We start from the raw sequence: 19,134 nt of genomic DNA on the forward strand, positions 1-19,134 counted from the left end.
CGTATTTTTTCACCCATCACGTGACCAAATCTTCGGAATAAGCTTGGAACTTAAAATGAGACATCTGTCCTGGCCTTTTTGCTTTACCCTCTTCCTCCCCTTTCCTGACCCTCTCTCACACTCTCCCTTCTCCTTTTTCCCTATCCATTCGCTGTCCGGCTTGATTCCTCCCTATAGGTCAAGTGATCCACTCGAGGGTCACTAGTTGGTGACCTGCAGGTGACCCACGTGATCTAAAAATTGCCCGTGGCCCACAAAGATCCGCGAGTTGCCAGTGAGTGACTTAGCACTGAGGACACCCACATTTCTGTCCTATTCTAGTAAACGCCTTCAGGTGGCGGACAGAACGGCCAAAACTTTCGCGACTTCCGCGTTTTAAATGCAGAGCATTTCTTTAACTCACATGTAGCGCCCGCCGTCCGTCTGCAACAGCTCAGCGCGCAGGCGCGCCCTCTCCCCCACTCCTCCTCTCCCGTATCACGCTACCCTCCTCGCTCTCAACAACAGGTCCGCACCCCTCCCCCTACACTATATAAAAAGAAATAGCCATCGGCGCCTGGTTTCGATCCCACGACCCTGTGGTCGGAACGCGAGGTACATGGTGCTCTTCCCACTGCGCCACAAAAGCGACACAGAATCAAAGGGTACGAACGCGCCTTATATCCTTGACTCATTAAAACTACGTCAAGAAGCTGCTGACACACGGCAGCAGTTGCATCGATCTCGTCTTCACCAGTTGCTGCAACGCACGACCACTGCTTATAGACCCCTTAACAGTACACTTTAGCGACCACGAAGCCGTCGTTCTCGGCGTCTAATACAACGACAACAGCAACAAATAAATAAATAAAGACTTACAACAACCTACTCCTTGCCTTTACTTCTTGCGTCACAAAAAAAAACAGACAAATTGGGCCCATCTCTCCACGATGGGGGACTCGAGTCGCAAAATCACGAAAGTAATAATTAATATATGAAAGAAATAATAATAATAGTTAACACATTCACTACCACCCCACCACCACCCCCCAAACACTAACGTTAACGCAATACACCCACCCCCTACCAGACGCATTTACTCGAGTCCCCCCTCGTGGGGAGATGGGCCCAATTTTTTAGGCTTTTCTCTTTAAAGTGTTTCGAATGGACCGTCTTCTCTTCCAGCCTGGCTTCTTCAAGGAGAGTCGGTGGGAGGAGATGCAGGGGCAACCAAAACGGCCAGTGCTCGTACGGGTCGAGCGGGAAACATCAGTAGCGCCCCACCAAAAGGTATCTCAACAGCAGCCTGCGTGGTTGTGTCAAAATATCTGTCATCTTATTCATAGCACAGTGGCTGTGGTGGTGATCCCCAATAATCAATATTGATCAACATTATGGTCAGTGAGCAGTTGATAATTCACAACTAATGGCTCGCCGAAGTGGTAAAATCTCTGCTAACAACCGGTCGTCCAGGGTACCCCGCGTTCTCTCGGCTTGTGGAGGAATCTCCACAAGCACTTCATTGCAAGGGTGCGCGAAACGAGCCAGGGGCGTACTTGCGCCATGCTCGGCGCACGCTTGATTGAACCATGAGCTGAAGTCGAATTTATACTTGTGTGTGCGGACATTTTAAATATTTTGTATAAATAATTACTGGGAACGTCCTTAGAGGCAATCTGTGTTAAATGTTTAATATGGGTGCCCCAAATTAGCAGTTAAAGTAAAATAATCAACTGATGGCCATGGAAAGCTAGATTATTTCCACGTTGTCGTCAGCTGTGTTGAGGCAACATGTGTCAGCGCTGCGTTTCGGCGAATGCGAAGTCATGTTTTTCGCCAAGTTCGGTTCGGTTTTAAGGCGAAACAGGCCCAGTTCAAAATCTAGATCTGCGACAAGTTATGTGTTGTGAGGTGAAGTAAAAAGTGCTACGGCCTATTTCCGGATCTTCCTGACCGGTGTTTCCGGCAGGCAAGCCCATAGGGAAGAGCGTGGTCATCTGCGTCTTCAACATCCTGCCCCAGTCTTACGAGCGTATCCGATTGGGCTCCTCTTGCGACATGACGCTGTTCCCTTTCTACTCGGAGCGCCGCAACGACACCTTCCACGACGACAGCCACCCGGTCACCAGGCTGCTGCTCGACATGGCCGCCAGGGCACGCGGCGGAAATTTCGGCCTACATCTACCCCAGAGGTGCTTACAGTATGCTCAACGTCATATAGATACCTTTATTTGCACCAACTCTTGTGCGCGCAAAAGAGTAAAAACCCAAGGGATGGGAAGGTTCGCCGTGTCTTGACAGATACCGTTCACATTTATTGCGCCACCCGCCACGTGGTGGCGCATGTTATGTTGCTGTGCCCAAGGACGCGACTTGCAACCCGGCCTTAGTGGCTTTATTTTTTCCGGAGGCAAGAAATGAAAGCGACCGTATGTTGGGCTTCTGACACGTGTCGAGGATATCAAGGTCCTCTTAATTATTCCTCATTCCTTCACTGGTGAGCTGTGCTGAAATGCTTTCTTTTGAACTGTTCTTAGTCTTTGTATGGGCCCATATAGTAAATAGCATCGTACAGTTTGTGTGGTTTTGTGAGCGGAAGTACATCTGAAAGCAATAAATGAAGTAAAATATTTTGTTGTCGTCGGTCATCACAAGTGAGCTACGCTTTGAATACAAGCAGGGCACTCAGATGGCCTACCCGTGCCACTGACCCCCCCCCCCCCCCCCCTTCCCTGTCTGGTTTCAACTTCCTTTTTTTCAGAAAGGCCCAGAGAATCCAGGAGGACCTCCGGGAGGACAAGGCGCATCGGGCGATGCAGTCTTACTGGGTGTTCAACAACATCCGACACTACGCCGTGCTTGACCTTGAAGTCAGATCCCTTGCATACGGTGTTTCCACCACGGTCGCCACGACATTCGGTCTGCTCAAGGTGAGCGGCCGCGTAGTGAACGAATGCAGCAGCACGACACGAAACAAGTCATGCAGAGGACAAACGCGTTAACACTGAGGGTCAGCAAAACTGCACTCTATAGGTTAAAAATTGGGCTGAGCAAGCGACCTTTTCCTCTTGGCCGTTGGGATTGAAGCATTTTCTTAAATTAGCCAATTAAACCACAGGTGGTGAATTCGACTGATTGATTGATTAATTGATTGATTGATTGACTGTAAGGTTTAGCGCGCTGACGCAAAGCAGGCGATGAGGCACGCCGTAGTGGACGGCTCCGGATTGATTTTGATCACCTTGGGTTCTTCAACGTGCGCCGAAATCTCGAACACACTGGCGTTTTTGCTTTTCGCGTCCATAAGAAAAGCGGCCGCCACGGCCTGGAATCGAAGCCGCGTCGATCCAACTCAGCAGCAGAACGCCTTAGCCACTGAGCCACCGTGGCGAGTCACAGGTGCTGAATTCCTGTGTTTCTTTCGCAATGCTGTGGTTCAGATATAGCCTCCGAGGGTATGGATTTGATTTAAGCTATAATAATCACGTACACAACGAGAGCATAGACCTGTGGCAGTCCCGTGCCACCCATATGGTGCCCAGTAGCACCATGCGGCCACAGTCCGTATGGTGCTACTTTAGCTATCTATTGCAGAAATATTAGCTATGTGTTGTAGTTATGTACTAGTTGTGTGCTTGTATTTCATATTAGGCATATTAGCTTGATAGGGCGGTGAAGTCGAAATACAAGTTTGGTTACTGATACAATAACCGTGAGGGCACAATTTTAACTCAAACTTCTGACAACTAATGTCCGTAATACTGAACACAGACGAAGCTGGGGCGACTGATGAAAAACATTCCCTCTGGTCTTTGTGACGTCACAGCGGCTTTTCCATGCATATGGCAACCACCGATCAACGCCAGCGTTAAGAAACATGATACTGTGATTACAAGTACGCCTCTGCCGCTGCTTGAACCCATGATGTGAATGTTAAGGCGCGGTTAACACCATCGTGATTCTGTTTTAATATTTCAGCAAATATGTCCCCGCTGTCGTCGGTAGTGGGCAAATGAAAGATGTGTTTGACTGTTTCTGAATAAATGTTTTTATGGAAGCGTGTTTAGGCAAATGAATCGGGTTAGCGATTTGCGAAAGCCTACTTGTGTCGAATTAAAATAAGTGGTATTTTGTACCCATGACTCCGTGAAGCAAAGATTGCATTCACGTTGTGTTTTTGCCTTTCCGATTCTGGCTTCCGTGAAAATAAGCTTGAGGTGGTTTCCTCTCTGCCTCGTTAAACCAAAAATCATGGTGAAGAGTGCATCTTAGGAAAGCCGTAAAATGCTTCGTTAATTCACAAGTCATTCAATCGAAAAGGTGAACACAAGCGAACATACTGCTTGCCGGTGAAGAATACGCCTGGTTTGTTAACTAAAGCTCCAGTAAAGTTCTTGAAAAAATGGGCCAGCATCATGCACGTAACGTCGCGAAAACTGATGAAACAGCCGAGCTGCTTGATCGCTTTTCGCTCACCAAAGATTAAACATATCTGAAACAAACGCAGATCTTAGCGCAAACTTTTTAAAACACACACACATACACAAAAACACCTACACACACGCGCGCACGCACACACACGCGCGCACACACACACACACGCGCGCACACACACAAACACACCCACCCAAACACACACACACACACCCATACTCACATACCCAAACACACGCACACGCACGCACACACACACACACAGGCACGTACACACACGCACATACACATGCACACAAAAGACACACACACAGACACATGCACGCACACACACACGCACACGTCTTAGTCAAATGCAGATCTCGACAGTAGACCAGATTACGACACTGCCTGCACCCATATCGCCTCTCTTCCAGGACAGCAGCTGCACATGAAAGCGTACGTCATCGCCAGTCTCAGCCAATCCCAAACGACACGCACCTCCTCGGCACGGCAGCTGCACCGCGCCACGCGCTCATACACAGCTGTCCCTCTCCCTAAGTACACCCAGGCTACTTCTCCCACTTCATTCGTTGCGGGCCACATCTCCCCTCCTTGCCACATGCCGCTCAGCTATCGCTTCTCTCTGTCTCGCTTAGCCTTCCCCTCTCAACTTCGCCGTGAGGAGTTTTCTGTTGACGTTCAGCACGGCCAGTGCGCCAGCTTATACAGCTGTGCGGTTACAATGGGCCTTCTACTGCGCCCACATTGCGGCTCACAGGTGCTAAGGCAGCAGATGGACATCTATGAGGGCGAGTCGGGTTACAAGACCCGTGGTTACCTTGTTCTCGGGGTCCGGCCCTGGGCGCTAACCAACGACGCGCTGTTCACCGAGCTCGAGAAACAACTGAAGTAAGTGACCGTTCTCTTCCCACTGCGTTCATGTGCTGCGTGTGGGCGCCCTTGTGAGTTCTGCTTTGATTACGAACAAAAAAGAAGAAAGTAACCTTATTTCCACAAGGAACCTATAGTCCGTTGTTCCCAAGATAGCCGACAGGGCCGTCTCTGCGTGTTCAATCAGCGACCTTTCTACTTCCGCGCTGTGATCGACCACCCTCCTTTCTTATGAAGAGGGGAAAGATGGCGTATGGGGGGAAGTGTGGGTGTTTGTGTGCACGTCCGAAGAGAACGATAAATACTGGGGTAGCCCCAGCAGCAAGAAAAAGTGGGGGTCTCTGATAAACGCTGAGATCGGTGTGGGAAGTGTACAGTGGATAGCGTGTTTTTCTGTGTCTGCCTAAGTACAGAAGATTCCCGGCGTGTGAGTGTTCTGTGGGATGTTCGCATGGTCGAGACGATATTCTTCCTGGCAATCGCTGCTATGATGGACAGCCCAACGGCTTATTAAGCGGCGTGGTCATTTTCGCCGCGCACTTCTAGTGGGACGATTTATCTTTCGGCTGTTATCGAAAACCGTAATCGCCTGGTGATAGATGGCTTGCTGCGCCGCATCGGAATTTCCTTGCTTCCGAGGCGCAAAATTGACAGTAGATTTCGGATTCACCTTGGCAAACTCTGTGATGGCATGCATGAGCATAAGGCATAAACACGCAGACACAGCAATTAACCCTCTGGCAGGTATCAATCAAGCAGGACAACGTGTGAAAGCGCATAGTTCACTGCAGTTACGTTCCTGAGCTCTTATTTTCGTCTGATAGGCATAGGGTGAATTCGAGATTGTTTGTGCGATTGGCGACGGCCAACCAAAGCCACAGCCAAGAAACTTGACTCAGCGATTCCCGCAGTGCGGGTGCAGTTCTCCAATAATTTCAGCATTCCGACTGCGTCAAGTTATATGCGGAGTTCCCCACTATTTGTGGCATTTCTTTGGCTCGCAACATTCAAAATTCGTTCCACACCGCACAAAATATTTGGAACTATATTTAGGCGGCGTAGCTTACTAAGTTTATCTGGCGCGACGTCTCTTTAGTATCCGCACTATAGGACATAGCAATCTAAGCGTCCACGAAATTTGACTACGCATGCGCAGGTCATTTCCCGTCGACGCACTGGTGGTCCGCACCCATCTCTTCGAAGACGAGCTCGCTTCGTCCTACAAGAACTGCCGCTCCACCTCACCGACGCCGTACGAAGTTCGCCACAGCGACTACATAATGGGCCTGGTGAGTGCGTGGCGCCGGTGTTCAACGCTCCTTACGCGATGCGGGCGGTAAAGTAAAAAATATGTACCTCGCCCCATATTGGTCACGTGGTTCTGCACGGCCAACCTTGTGACGCTGTTTACAGCTCGTTCACGAAGGTAGCATTGGTGCCTCCATCTTCACTTGCCAGCAACCAGCAATGATGGTTGCTGTGTGTACATTGCTATACTGGGCAGTAATTAACGTTTGAGTTTTATGACGGAATGAGGAAATATAGTTAAGGTGGTATGTAAATCGTTTCCGGTGCCGAGAAAGGCCATATTACAGCCATTTCTTTATAACAGCAGCAAGTACGGTCGACGTTCTCTGCAGCGTTTCTTATTTAATAAAATCATGCTGAATGCCATCTTCTCAAGCGTACAGAAAACGATTTCCATCATGTTTATTTCCATCATGTGAGACCAACTAGCCCGTCAGAAGGCTTTGCAGAGAAGAATGTTAAAGGGGCCATGAAACAGTGACCTAAAATTATCCTTTAGAAGCAACCGCCCAATCGGAAGCTAATCATGAAGCCCTATGAAATTCGCTATTTTTTCACGGCCGTTCTCCCATGAGGCTTGAGGACCCGTTCTCCCACTAGTTTCTGTACCGACGGCTGAGCATTCGCAAAGGGCTGAGTCAAGTGGCTGTGCCCCTTCCCACAGGCGGCCACGGCGGACTACGTGAGCAGCAGGACCTGGCTGGTGCAGCGCTACTCGGTCGCCGTGTCGTTCAGCCTCTGCTCGCGCTGGTACGACACCCACCCGGTGTTGAAGCTCGGCAGGCGCTGCAAGCCACCCGGCTGGACCGGCGTCCCCATCAGCTTGGTGCGCTTCCTGTGAAATACCTTTGAATTCGAAGCATTCCTTACCGAGTACCCCCACAAACAGGACCCTGCATGTCCACAAAAAATGCACATATCCAAGAAGTTCCACCTCGTGTCGTTATAATTCGTGGGCCATAATTTGGAGAAATCATAGCATAAGAATATTATAAAAAAAAAAACAGAACATGGCCATCCGTGTAACGGCCTGCATTTCCACAAAAATGCATATTTCGCGGAAGTTCCACATTTTGTCGTTATAAAAGCCTAAATGCCGATAATTGATGCGGCATATTTAAAACAACCAAAAAATAACAATATTACAAAACACATCGAAAATGGCCAACCGTGTAACTCCCTGAATTTCGAGAAAAATGGTTATTTCGTGAGACGTTCCACCTTTATTAATTATAAGAGCATAAATGCAGACAAATGATCGGACAGAATTTTGAAAAACCAGAAACTAAGAATATTAGAAAAAAATACCTTATCACCCCGCATTTCCACAAAAATTTATATTTCGCGGCGTTCCAACTTTATACGTTATAATAGCGTAAATGCAGTCAATTGGTAGTAGTGAATTTAGAAAAACAAAGTAACAACAAACATAACAAGCGTAAATGGCGAACTGCGCCTTTCCACAGTAATACAGATTTGGTTGAAGGAACACCTGTAATCGTTGTATTAGCGTAAATGAAGATAATTGGTCAGACATGGTTCTAAAAGACCAAGAAATTTTGCTATGAAGAACTGCAAATAACAAGAAATTTGGCTTAACGCGGGACAACAATGCCACGCATTAGTACCAATTCTCTGAATATCTATGATTTTATACCCATCGACACGAAGGAGGAGAATTCAGCGTAAAAAAGCGCCCCATTACAATGTTAAGTAAAAACATGCTAGTTATGTTAATGGTCACTATTTCCATTTTACGTTAAAGGAGCATTGACACCAATTTTCGGCGTTAATATTATTGCACAGTTCGCTTCCTTCACTCAACAGAATACCCTGGCTGAAATATGAGCGGCCTGCGACGCGAAGAACATAGTTCAATTGGATCGCATTTATCGCGCCGACGGAGCAGCGCGCGGAGCGGCACTCAGCAAATGGACATCAGCGTGACATCACTCCAGGAGAGGAAAAAGAAGTGACGCGACAGCTCTCGTCAAAAACTCGTGACGTCACTTCACGCGCGCGGCCCCATGAGCGGCGAGCGGGCGCAACACCCTCTCAAGCTGGCGCCGGTGACGTCCGCACAAAGCGGTGAGGTCAAACCGGGAGGCTGTCATATGCGCCGTTCGGGATGAAAGCGCGGGAATTTGAAACAAACGATTTTCAGGCCGTTCAATGTAATTAACTATCGCGCGCTGAAGTATTTGAAGTGCTGTTTCAGGTTCGCCAGATCATTAAGCATCGATAAAACCAATAAAAGTGTAACATAAAATTTTCGTGTCAGTGCTCCTTTAAAAGCGTTCATAACGGACGAAGTAGACAAGCTAAATACACCAGACAGAATGGGTGATACTTAAATCCTCCCTGTGAATAAATTACTCGGCATACGTAATCTAGCGGTACATTTGTCTTCATTTCACAATGGCTTACTGGCTCAGAGGGGCGTTGTCAGAGGGTCACTTGCGAAGCCAATTGCTACGAATGAACAGTCGACGGTAAAAAATATTAAAGGATATTATATTTATTCCCCCACAAGTGAAGCTACAGGTAAGTGCGGCGTGCAGTGGAAGAACATCTGAACAACGCCCGCAATACAAGAAATAGTCAGTGCGAACAGCCATGAAGCAAAAGAAAAAATGAAGAGTACAAACAGAAAAACCTGATGTGAGTAGCAGTTGCAAAAGAAGGGGACCATAAATGGCACTCGTGCAAGGTGGTTCAAACATTGCTCCTTTGAGGCGTTTAAAGTTTGGTTAGCCTTAGGCGCGATATTATCTGTAAGATTATTCCACAAGCGGACTGCACGCGGAACAGCTGATGAATTGCATGCGTTTCTGATACCGTAGGTTTGGTCGCCACGGTACGTTACGCGATTTACGTGGTAAAGAAACAGGCCTTTAAGTGGGCAATCGGGAGTGATTGTATGCTGTAAACACAATGAAATATGCGAAGGAGACTGAATTGACACCGAAGACGTAATGTAATGGCTGTAGGTGGTGCTGTTAATCGTGCAGCTATCAATATATATCCTCTAGTGTTACGGTTATCGCTCGGCAAACGTTACGTATTGGAAGTCCATTGTGTACCCTTCAGGGGGTGTCGGGCGAGGAGAAAGAAAACACTACAAACCTCATCGATCGTGTTCTCTTTTCAGGCGTGCAGCATTAAAGAGCGTGATTACTTCGCCAACCTGACCTTTGACCGCAAAGAGCATTCCATGTACTCGTGGACCGACAAGCGCTGGATGATCGCGCTGGACACGGTGGAAACTATGAAATGGAAGGTGGGTGCTTCTTGATATCCTATAGCATACGTGGATGTCAGGCGGCGTTTCGTTTGGAACGCACAAGCACTGTAGTGCCCGATCCTTCACCGTGTTTTCTTGAATAAGCTTCATACCCTTTGGTTGTACGAATCGCCAGTAGTTTTAGTTACATGATGTAGCAGTGAGGCACTTGTGCTAGTGGGTGTCTGTTTCCATTAGCAAAGCTGTCTTAGTCGTTTAAATTCATAACTGTTGCACCAAGCATAAGTTTAGCAAAATGTTCGGAGTAACTTTGCTACAAAAAACATTTTAAAACGTGATTAACGCCTGTTACTAGCAACGATGTCTAGAGGCCGGATCTTTAGGTATTAAAAAAGGGGGTTTAGGCGCCTAAGTCAGACAGGCAGAACAACGTTTTAGGCCTGCACTGTCGAAATTATAGGGACGGTAAATGCCTACATGAATGAAACTAATTTCAAACAAAGACGTGCGGGCCTGTATCTACGACAGGAAAACCAAAAATGCTGTGTTTTATGATGGCACAGAGGCGCCAAAAGTTGAACATAGCCGTTCAACCGTCTCATAAAACTGCTTGAGTAATTACAATACGTTGTCTTAATTCAACGACCGCACTGCCCATGTTCATGTTCACTTGCCACTGTCGCTTGCTTGAGCGTCGCATGTAGTGAAACAGGTTTAAAAAGAATACTTGAGATCTGGTAATTCTGATTTAAAAAGCGGTAATTTATGTATGCTTGACGCAGTTAAGTGAAAACAACAAAAATAGACACAAATTATAAACGCAAAAGAGACGACGTTTCATTAAGGAATCACCATCCTCTTACATGAGGACTGTTAGGTACAACTGTAGAAGGTTTTTCAAATACAATGGTATTATGCAAATCATACACGCAAGACGTCCCAACGCAGCCAAAATCACTTCCACGCCGTTTAAGAGCATTTTTTTTTGGAACGTGTTTAGCTGCCAAACAAATATTTGATGGAAAAGTGTATTTGAGATTCCATCAAAACTATAAATTTTAAGGTGCATAGAAATGCAGCTCCACAGCAATTTTTCGCCATTGGCTCTTCAATATCGGAGTCATCTGCTCACAAAAGCGTGTATGCTCAATAGTTGCGTTTAAAATTCAGTTGCATTTGAGTATGCTTCCAGAATCAATGATGCTAGTGCCCATGTTTGAAAAAATCTGTTTGGAGAGTACGAGGAACGTAGTCTAAGAATCACAGTGAAAACTGTGGAAGCAATATTGAATTACACCACCTCCATGTTCTTTTACTAAAACCTGCGCCTGTCGTCACTGAGAATAAGCGTCCCATTTCATTTCTGCTAGCGGTTATTTTCCGCGAGTTGGTCGAACTAGAGGACTAGGTTGACCCCAGAGAGTGCAGAACAATCAACCTTGCCCAGTAACATGAATAATGATCCCAAACTCCACTCGAAAGCGATACTTGAGGCTAACCAGTGTTCATATAGTGCCGATTTTAGAAAATAGGCATTTATAGGCATTTATAGGAATCTATAAGCATTTAGGAACATACGCAAAAATAGGCTTTTAAATGTACTATAAAACACCACAAAAACCCTTCTTACTTTAATTCAGGCTCATATATCAAATGGTGCGATCGGAGCGCAAGGAACATAATAACCTTTTGCCTGAAATCCGGTCTCTAGTGATAACTTACTGGCCACTCCAACACGCTTATTGGTGGGATAAGCTGGTTCTGGCTTTCTCAGTGATTGCCGAAAGAGGAGGAGGCGCACCAGAAGTTTATCTAACACATTTTTGTTACCATTGTCGTAGCAATGCCTCTAAACTATGGTGTTGCTCGAGAGAGCCTCCGGAACTCGAGAAAATGTCGACGGGTAAGGATTGTTCATTACGTCCTAATTCAAACAACAAGAAAAAAAACATATTCACGAACAAGAAGGAACAAAATGTAATGGAGATTTGTATTGCACTTGCGGTTTTTTTTTTAAGAATCTTTGTCAGTTCAATGGAGCGGCGGCATAGTAATACCGTCGACCGTAATTAGTCGTATCTCATCGCTGCCAGAGAAAAATGGAAGTGTTTACCACTTTAAGGGAAGAGGGTATGCGCAACGTATGAATACGCACGACGATATGCAGTACATAAACCGTGACCGCCCCATAAGCCATGGTATCGAAGGAACCATGCCGGTTGTCCCTTGGAACCCAGGTCCTTATAGTTTGCACAACTAGCGTAGGCTTGAATATTTGTAAGAAAATTACGACCACCTTTTTATTTTATCCAATAAGATCGATGCGCCAGGAGTAGCCTGAAGCGAGTGACATTACATCTCTGGTGTTAAAACGTCGTCTATCTTAACCGCCACTGTGGTCTAACAACTTTCTCTGCAGATATGTCAAACGGTGAAACGGCACAGCTCCGTCAGCTTCGGCATTGCCCTGTTCGACGTTGAGTGCGAGGACTGGGCTCGCGAGTGCACGACACCCGCCCAGGCGCCCTTCAGGGGGGCACCGAGGCTCAGAGAGGTGTCCCGCTTCTTCCGCCGGGAAGTCACTCCGACCGCCGGGCGCGACCTCCCGTGCCAGTGACGCCTGCAGCACTTGCTACAGCTGACATTAAGCTTGCGCTCCTGCGCAATAATAGAAATAGGACTTAGTATATTCATCGTTCCATGAAGAAACGTGATTACGACACTTTGATACGGGGCTGCTGGTTCTAATTTCTGGACTGTCGTGCCGCAGGTGTGTCCACCGGGGTTTATCTTGCACCAGATGACGCTATACTCGGTGACAACTTAAGAACGGCACCGGAAGTTGCCGCTGTGCCTTATCATCGTAGCCGGATGTTTCTCCGCGCGGCGCAAGTAGGGCGTTACTGGGAATAATGCGAACATGGCGTGAGCCGTTCCCGTGATTTTTTGGACTTAATATGATTATAAACGACTCCAGTGACGACAAACCAACTGCGTGAGACAAGGCAGACGATATCACGCATTCATAGCAAACCCCTTTCAAAACACGCGCGCACTGACGTCACGGGTCTGGCGCTTTAGCGGAGTGATACACTACGTGAGGTGGTGCCGTTCTTGAGTTGTAACCGAGTATAGCTGGCCTACGCATCACGCAGCTGCGGTGCCCGAAAAGCGACTCGCATGCTCGGGCGTCTGGAGGATGTGCGCCAGATGGCACACTCACCTCCTCGAACAGCGATCGAGGGTTCGGCTGGGGTTGGCTAAGGGGGGGTTGCCCGGGGAATTCGCAATTCGTGCGTGTACCGCGTTCTCGGGCAATGGAGCTGGCCGCGTGTGCGCCTCTGATATTTGTCGTAATTCTCGATTAAATCTCCAAGGCTCACCGTATATGTATACAAGCGGTATACGCGACGTGCGGATGAGTGACAGTGTCGATCTTTAACGGCTACATAGCCCCGGGTCACCCTGGAAAGGGAATTGAGAATTTCATGCTCAGACAATTTTCATGAGACAGGCAAGAACGGAACAGACCTGCCATTACAGCTGGTGAGTGTGACAACGGCTTCAGTCAGGCAAGCACTTTGAACGAAACTCGCACAGATTGTCTTTGCAAATAATTTTTGCAGTCGTGGGTGAACCAGTGCGCAATATAGTAACCACAACCCCACGCCAGCTACCATGAAATATTCCGATGTTTGTGAAGTACTTTTGTTTACCCTTTCGTTAAATATAAGAGTGGCACTTCACAGCTTCACCGCTCATATATTTTGGCGGGGTGGATGGCTCGTCCAATCATTTAACGCGGGTCTGCCGGTTGCTAATTATGAGTAAAACATGAAACATCAACCACATTCCTATGTATGTATTTCCTTTCGCATTGCCAGTGGTTGAAAAATAAAACCAAGTGGCTTATCTTGAGCAAAGCAAGGGAGGCTCGAGAACAGCATCGAACCAGTAGAGAAGATGCACGCGCATGTGTCCGTAGAACAAGCGGCAGAGGCCTTCGCATACCGGTACGCGAGCATCGTGTTTCCCCCACAGCGCCATCCTAGTCAAAGGCCCATTTGGGGGCAACCAGAGGTGCTCTCTGGTGGGAAGCTTTCCAGCGAACGGCAGCTTCGAAGTCTAGTTACAACCCACGTGGGCTATCGGGGGAACAGCATCAATCATTGGACCCTTCGGCGCTACGCCTCCCACGTAATAAGCAGTTTCATCGAGGTGCATGCTTTGATGACCTGAATGTCCAGACGAGGCGGTTTCTCCTACCGGCGCAGGTATGACAATTGGCAGCGTTCGGGCGAAGACGAGTAACGGGTGGAGAAAATAGAGTGGATCAGACAGAAAGAGAATCCGCCAAAAGAGCACCGACGAGTGGTTTTTACTGAGTTTTCCTAGAGCGAGCTGTGTTTCCAGGAGTTCTGCCATGAATATTGCTGTGATAACGGGTGTTCGCAGAAAAAATGTTCATTCAAGCTCAGGTTAAAAGACACCTAGGCCACACTTCTTGTCCCGATAAGAAGCATCTGTGGCCACAACCACACCAGTCGGAAACATCCAGTAGGTAGCTGTTTAAAAGGCCAGATAGCGTCCTCTCCGGCAGGGAGAGTTTTTTTTTTTTTTTCGAATAGAGTGTTCACTATCGCACCCCGACGTAACATCGAGTAAATGGAGCTTTCAATAGCTCCCCGGTGCCACCTAAGTATAACCGTTTTAACATCCAATGGCACAATACGTGAACAGGCCAAACGGCAAAATAATTTTGTCCACCCGAAGGTGGAGAGAAATTAACGAGGAAATCCACCTTGCGACCCACCGCCAGCGGGACGAGCCACCACCGACGAGCCCGAGGGGCCCCCCGTGTCCCCCCTAGGAAACAGCCGGATAGGATGGGTTTTTGGGAAAAGGAAGTGGGAATTGGGAAGGGTTTTGGGAAAAACGAAGGGAATGGGGGGAGCAATTTTGCTCTGATCCAGATGTCTGACCCCTTTTCAGGACTGATCGCTCAGCGAGTGCGTCAGGCAGTGCCACTTGCCGAATGTGCGGTCCCTGCCACGGGTTACTGCTCACCCATAGGGTCCGTTAACTGGGCCCCAACCGTCGGAGACAGGAAGTACCCTAACAGTGGGAATGCACAGTATTTGTCCAGGCATTGTTCTTGTTGTTCTTGTTTCTGTGTTATTGGCGCGTACCCAATCACGGGTTCGGCCAAACATCAGTCGTTATACAAAACAGGAGGGATTATTATCTAATTGCGGTACTCTACAGCCAAGTTTGTGCCTCCACGCCTTCCTCCTTAAAGCCCCTCTGGATGAATTGTAGCGCAGCCAACGGAGCTCTGCCGCCGCGTATGATACCAGCCTGGTGTCAGCAGCGCAATTAAGTGGTGGGCGTGTCACCACGGCAATTACGAAAGGCGGCTTGCGATTTTCGTCTGTATGTCCTCGCGGGGTTTCGACTGCAGTTTTCTTTTCTCTTTTTAAAATATTACCTCTTCGCCTCGTTCCAACGAGGGCGCCGGCATCTTGCGTGCGCGCGCGCTCTCGTAGCTGGGCGATTTGCTGGCTTGGGCGTTTGCCCCGCGGCGCAGGGGTGCCTGCAGGAGCTCGGTGAATTTTGCGTTGTAGCGTGTTGTACGTTCATTTCCGTAGTATACTTTAAATGGAAAAGTTGTTGCATAGGACCAGTTTAAACGATTTGGCTTAAATTAGCGGCTTTTTCGGCCGCGGGGGAGCTCAAATTCGCCTCGAGGTAGCGTGGTTCGCGGTGGGTAAACGATTCAGTGTCGCATATATGTACACTTCGTTACAATTTTTTTTGTTTGCGTGTGTGTGTCCGGGATTGCGTATAGCGCGTATTTTGATCGCTTTAATGCAAAAACTGATGTTTGATAAAACGATCTAACCGTTATACGCACGGCACCCATGGACAACAAGCAGAAGCGCGTGCCAGTGTAACAGGCTTCAGGTTACATGTCCCTGCAGGGGTCAATACAAGTAGTTTTGGGTGAACTTCGTAAGTATTTGGCACATTACATAGTTTGTATGAAATCTTATCTATATATAGACACCTCACCCTCAGCCACCATGCACTGACGCCAACTATAAACAAAATTTCCTCTTTATAGAATTTTGAGCTGCTCTGCAGCACAATTTAGCCGTGCAACTAATGTACAACATAAATAAAATAAACGACACAGCTCCTGGAGAGCGTCATACAAGGACTTATTAAGCGTCTGCCGCTCGGCAACCAGACAAGCGTTCGCTTTTGCGTTGCTTAGATTGATGTAGCCGACAGAGACATCACATTTGGGTAACAGACTGAAATCTTGGCTGGAGTGAGTGGGTGAACAACTCTATTTTGCCCGAATCGGGGATGGGGAAAGAAGAGAGGTACAATCTCCTTCAGTAGCCCCTCTTCCCCCTTCCCCTCAGATTTTCTGGAGAAAGGGATAACCTGGGGAGATGTGTCACTGTGAAAATCGCCAAGGCCAGCCCACGCAAAACTTGGAGCTGGGTTTACCGCAATGTAACCGCAGCAACGGTGGAGATGTTACTAATACCATCTGCGGCAGAGGCAAGTTTCAGTGACCTATTTTAGTTTGGAAAGAAGGTAGAAGAATTTTCTGCAACTACTCCAATGTATACGTACAGGAAGAGCTCAGCAGAACAAAATTGCCTAAAATCTTGCTTGTTAAAGCACACAAGGAACTCAAAAGCTCCTAGTCTGGCTCATTTATTACATTCCAATAAAATAATGCGTAAATTAGTGGTAAACCCGCGCGCGCGATGCCTACAGAGCGTAGTCAAGGCAAAGAAGCAGCCGCGCCAGGCCCGTCGTGATCGGCGCGCACACTCCAGAGAGGGGAAAAGGCGGCCCGCGCCCCGCGACCGCTGCGTGCGAGAGTACGTTTCCCCCTCGCCCGATGGAACGGTCTATATTTGGCCAAAGTCTCTGTCGTTCTGGGAGATAATTTTAATCACCTACTTCTCTTCCCTTGCCGCTACTTGAAGACCAAAAAGTTCGGCGTTTGCCGATGAAACTTCGGCGAACAACGCCGAAGTATTCACCATTTTTGCCAACAGTGGCGCTACCGCGCTGTGGCCGCCGGAACCAGTCGAAAGATTATACGCCGCTGCGTCGGCTGCATGCGCTGCACCCAAGCATCGGGTCTTCTCTCTATGTGTTGTCAGTGGTGCACTGTTTTGTTAAGCAAAAAAAAAGCATAAAAACAGGCGTGAGACGCAGGAACACAAGAAGCACAAACGTTGGGCGTGCGGTCAGTCCGTGATAGCAAAAGGTTTGCGTACCGCAATGCTGCGGAAAGGCAAACCCCCGCCCATTTCCGATTGATGCCTGCCTCAAGAAGGAATGGATTCTTACAAGATTTGAATTGGGGAGCCTATCGCGCACACATAAAAAAAAGGCCACGCTACGTTGGTAGGCGTTGAGAAAGCTTGCCGTAGTCGTATACCGCGCTGCATCGCATCGACCACGCCACGAAGGGAGGCGCTATGAAAGTGCCGCATTCGTGCGATGAAAGTGTATCGTAATGCTACAAAATTATAATTGTCGCACCCTGAAAGCGAATCGCTAGTTGCCGTCTCGTCGCAAGGTGCTGTCGTCACGTCGATCCCACCACGAAGGTATACGCACCGTGAAATGTTGCTGCAGTCGCCGCGCACTTTCATTGTCGCGTGGGCCACGTCCCAAAGGCAGGCGTCATGAGACGGCACCGTATTCGTCATGCGTTTTAAGGACATCGCAAAGTTACCGTAGTAGTCGCAAGCTGCAGTCGTAAAGTCGAACCCATCACCAGGGCAGGCGTCGTGCTCGCGCAGTGACAGCTTAGTACAATATACGGTCGCCAGCTGCCGTAGTCGCGCAGATTCTGCCACGAAGGCAGGCGCCGAGAAAAGCACCAAAATTTCGCGGCGCCTGCCTTCGTGGTGGGGTCGACGCGAGGTGAAGACACGATGCGATACGCTGTCAGCACGCAGACAAGATAGGCAGTCTGGGCGGTACACTCCAATGAATTTCTTTGCGCCAAACCACTGCGCCAACTTTTCGATAAAACGTAGCCGCCACCGAAAAAAGTGGGCCTCCAAATAATAAATAACAACGCAAAGAATCAGCAAAATTTTGCGGAGTGTGCGAAAAAAAGCAGACAGCAGCACTCAGTTGCGGCAAAGGGTAAAAATCACGACGCAAGCCAGGCCACTGCCGACTTCCAGTCAGCAACATATGTAGCACCCCGCGTCACAAACTTTTCGCCTTCTGCAGGGTAGCGTTTCTTTTCATCCGTCATATTGGCGTTAGTTGTGCGTCGCTACGGTGAACCGGTGGCACACCACTCCGTGCACACCTAGCATACAGCGCATACACGCAGTTCAGCCTTGTAAGCTATCGAACGGACATATTGGATTTCTTGTGGCGCCACCGCTGAAAGTTGCGAATCGGCGAATGCAGGTGATGCAAACTGAAGAAATGGCATTGCTAGAAAGCTTTCGTCTCCCGAAATAATTTTCGCTGGTTGCCACGATTCGCAATGCTTGTAGTGCACTATTGTTCCCCTCCGCACATCAGAACCCTGACGGGAAGGACGAGGAAAAAGAACGTGGAAAATTAAGAAGACGACGACGGGCGTGCTTCCCTGCAGCTGCAGCGACGGACGGTTTTATCTTTGATTGCAGCCTGCCCGCTCTCATGATCAACTATTCCTTCTGCTATTAATAGCGCGCACACGTTCAGTCGCACCAGGGTAACGTCCCAAGTTTTCGGCACCGAATTTCCGACCAGTCCACTTCTGTGACGCCTACCGATTCCAGGTTCCGCGGTCGACGATGCTACGCTCGTTCACTTTCGATTCGGAAGTACCGCGGCGCAGCTTCTCATTCAAGACAACAGAAACCGGCACGTCGCTTCCATCCGAAGGTACGTCTAACGTGCGCGAAAGATGAAACGAAATTGCGGTTTTCCTGGTAGACGTCTGCCCTGGGTAAAAGTGGACTTGGGGCGTTGTCAAGTCTCAATGCCGTTAATTTCGGAAGCGAGTCAGAGTCCAGCCCCTGGCTGCGGCTAAAACACGGCGTCGGAACAAGCAGCCCAACCTCGCGCCAGAGAAGTGAGCGTGTAAACCCCGGGTTACATGAGCGTGCGTGAACGCTGAGCCCAGCACATAGCGGTATGTAGCACTCCTCCCCCTGCTAGTTCAGGTATCTATACTTTCAGGACGACGTCGATTCGTCGGTCGATTTGTGCGTGGTTGCAATGCTGCCTGGGGACATGCTGCTGCGCCT

General features: G+C 48.4%; 1 protein-coding gene across 1 annotated transcript; it reads left to right on the plus strand.

Moving 5' to 3' along the window:
* Positions 1-1,952: 1,952 nt before the first annotated feature.
* Positions 1,953-12,736, plus strand: LOC144144480 (uncharacterized). The gene is made up of 7 exons (XM_077675938.1): positions 1,953-2,171; positions 2,741-2,909; positions 5,174-5,304; positions 6,443-6,575; positions 7,259-7,420; positions 9,746-9,874; positions 12,258-12,736. Exons 1-7 carry the CDS (start codon positions 2,038-2,040, stop codon positions 12,453-12,455), a joined length of 1,056 nt encoding a protein of 351 aa, XP_077532064.1. The 5' UTR covers positions 1,953-2,037; the 3' UTR covers positions 12,456-12,736.
* The last annotated feature ends 6,398 nt before the right edge of the window (positions 12,737-19,134 follow it).

This window comes from Haemaphysalis longicornis, unplaced genomic scaffold, assembly GCF_048455015.1.
Source record: "Haemaphysalis longicornis isolate Haplotype H1 unplaced genomic scaffold, Haemaphysalis longicornis Haplotype H1 scaffold_7, whole genome shotgun sequence".
NCBI lineage: Eukaryota > Metazoa > Arthropoda > Arachnida > Ixodida > Ixodidae > Haemaphysalis > Haemaphysalis longicornis.

Excerpts from the sequence above, each read along its gene's own strand:
- LOC144144480 (XM_077675938.1), top strand. The coding sequence starts at position 2,038 with ATGACGCTGTTCCCTTTCTACTCGGAGCGCCGCAACGACACCTTCCAC. Across the intron at positions 2,910-5,173 it reads CGACATTCGGTCTGCTCAAG|GTGCTAAGGCAGCAGATGGA; the intron begins GTGAGCGGCCGC and ends TGCGGCTCACAG. Across the intron at positions 9,875-12,257 it reads TGGAAACTATGAAATGGAAG|ATATGTCAAACGGTGAAACG; the intron begins GTGGGTGCTTCT and ends CTTTCTCTGCAG.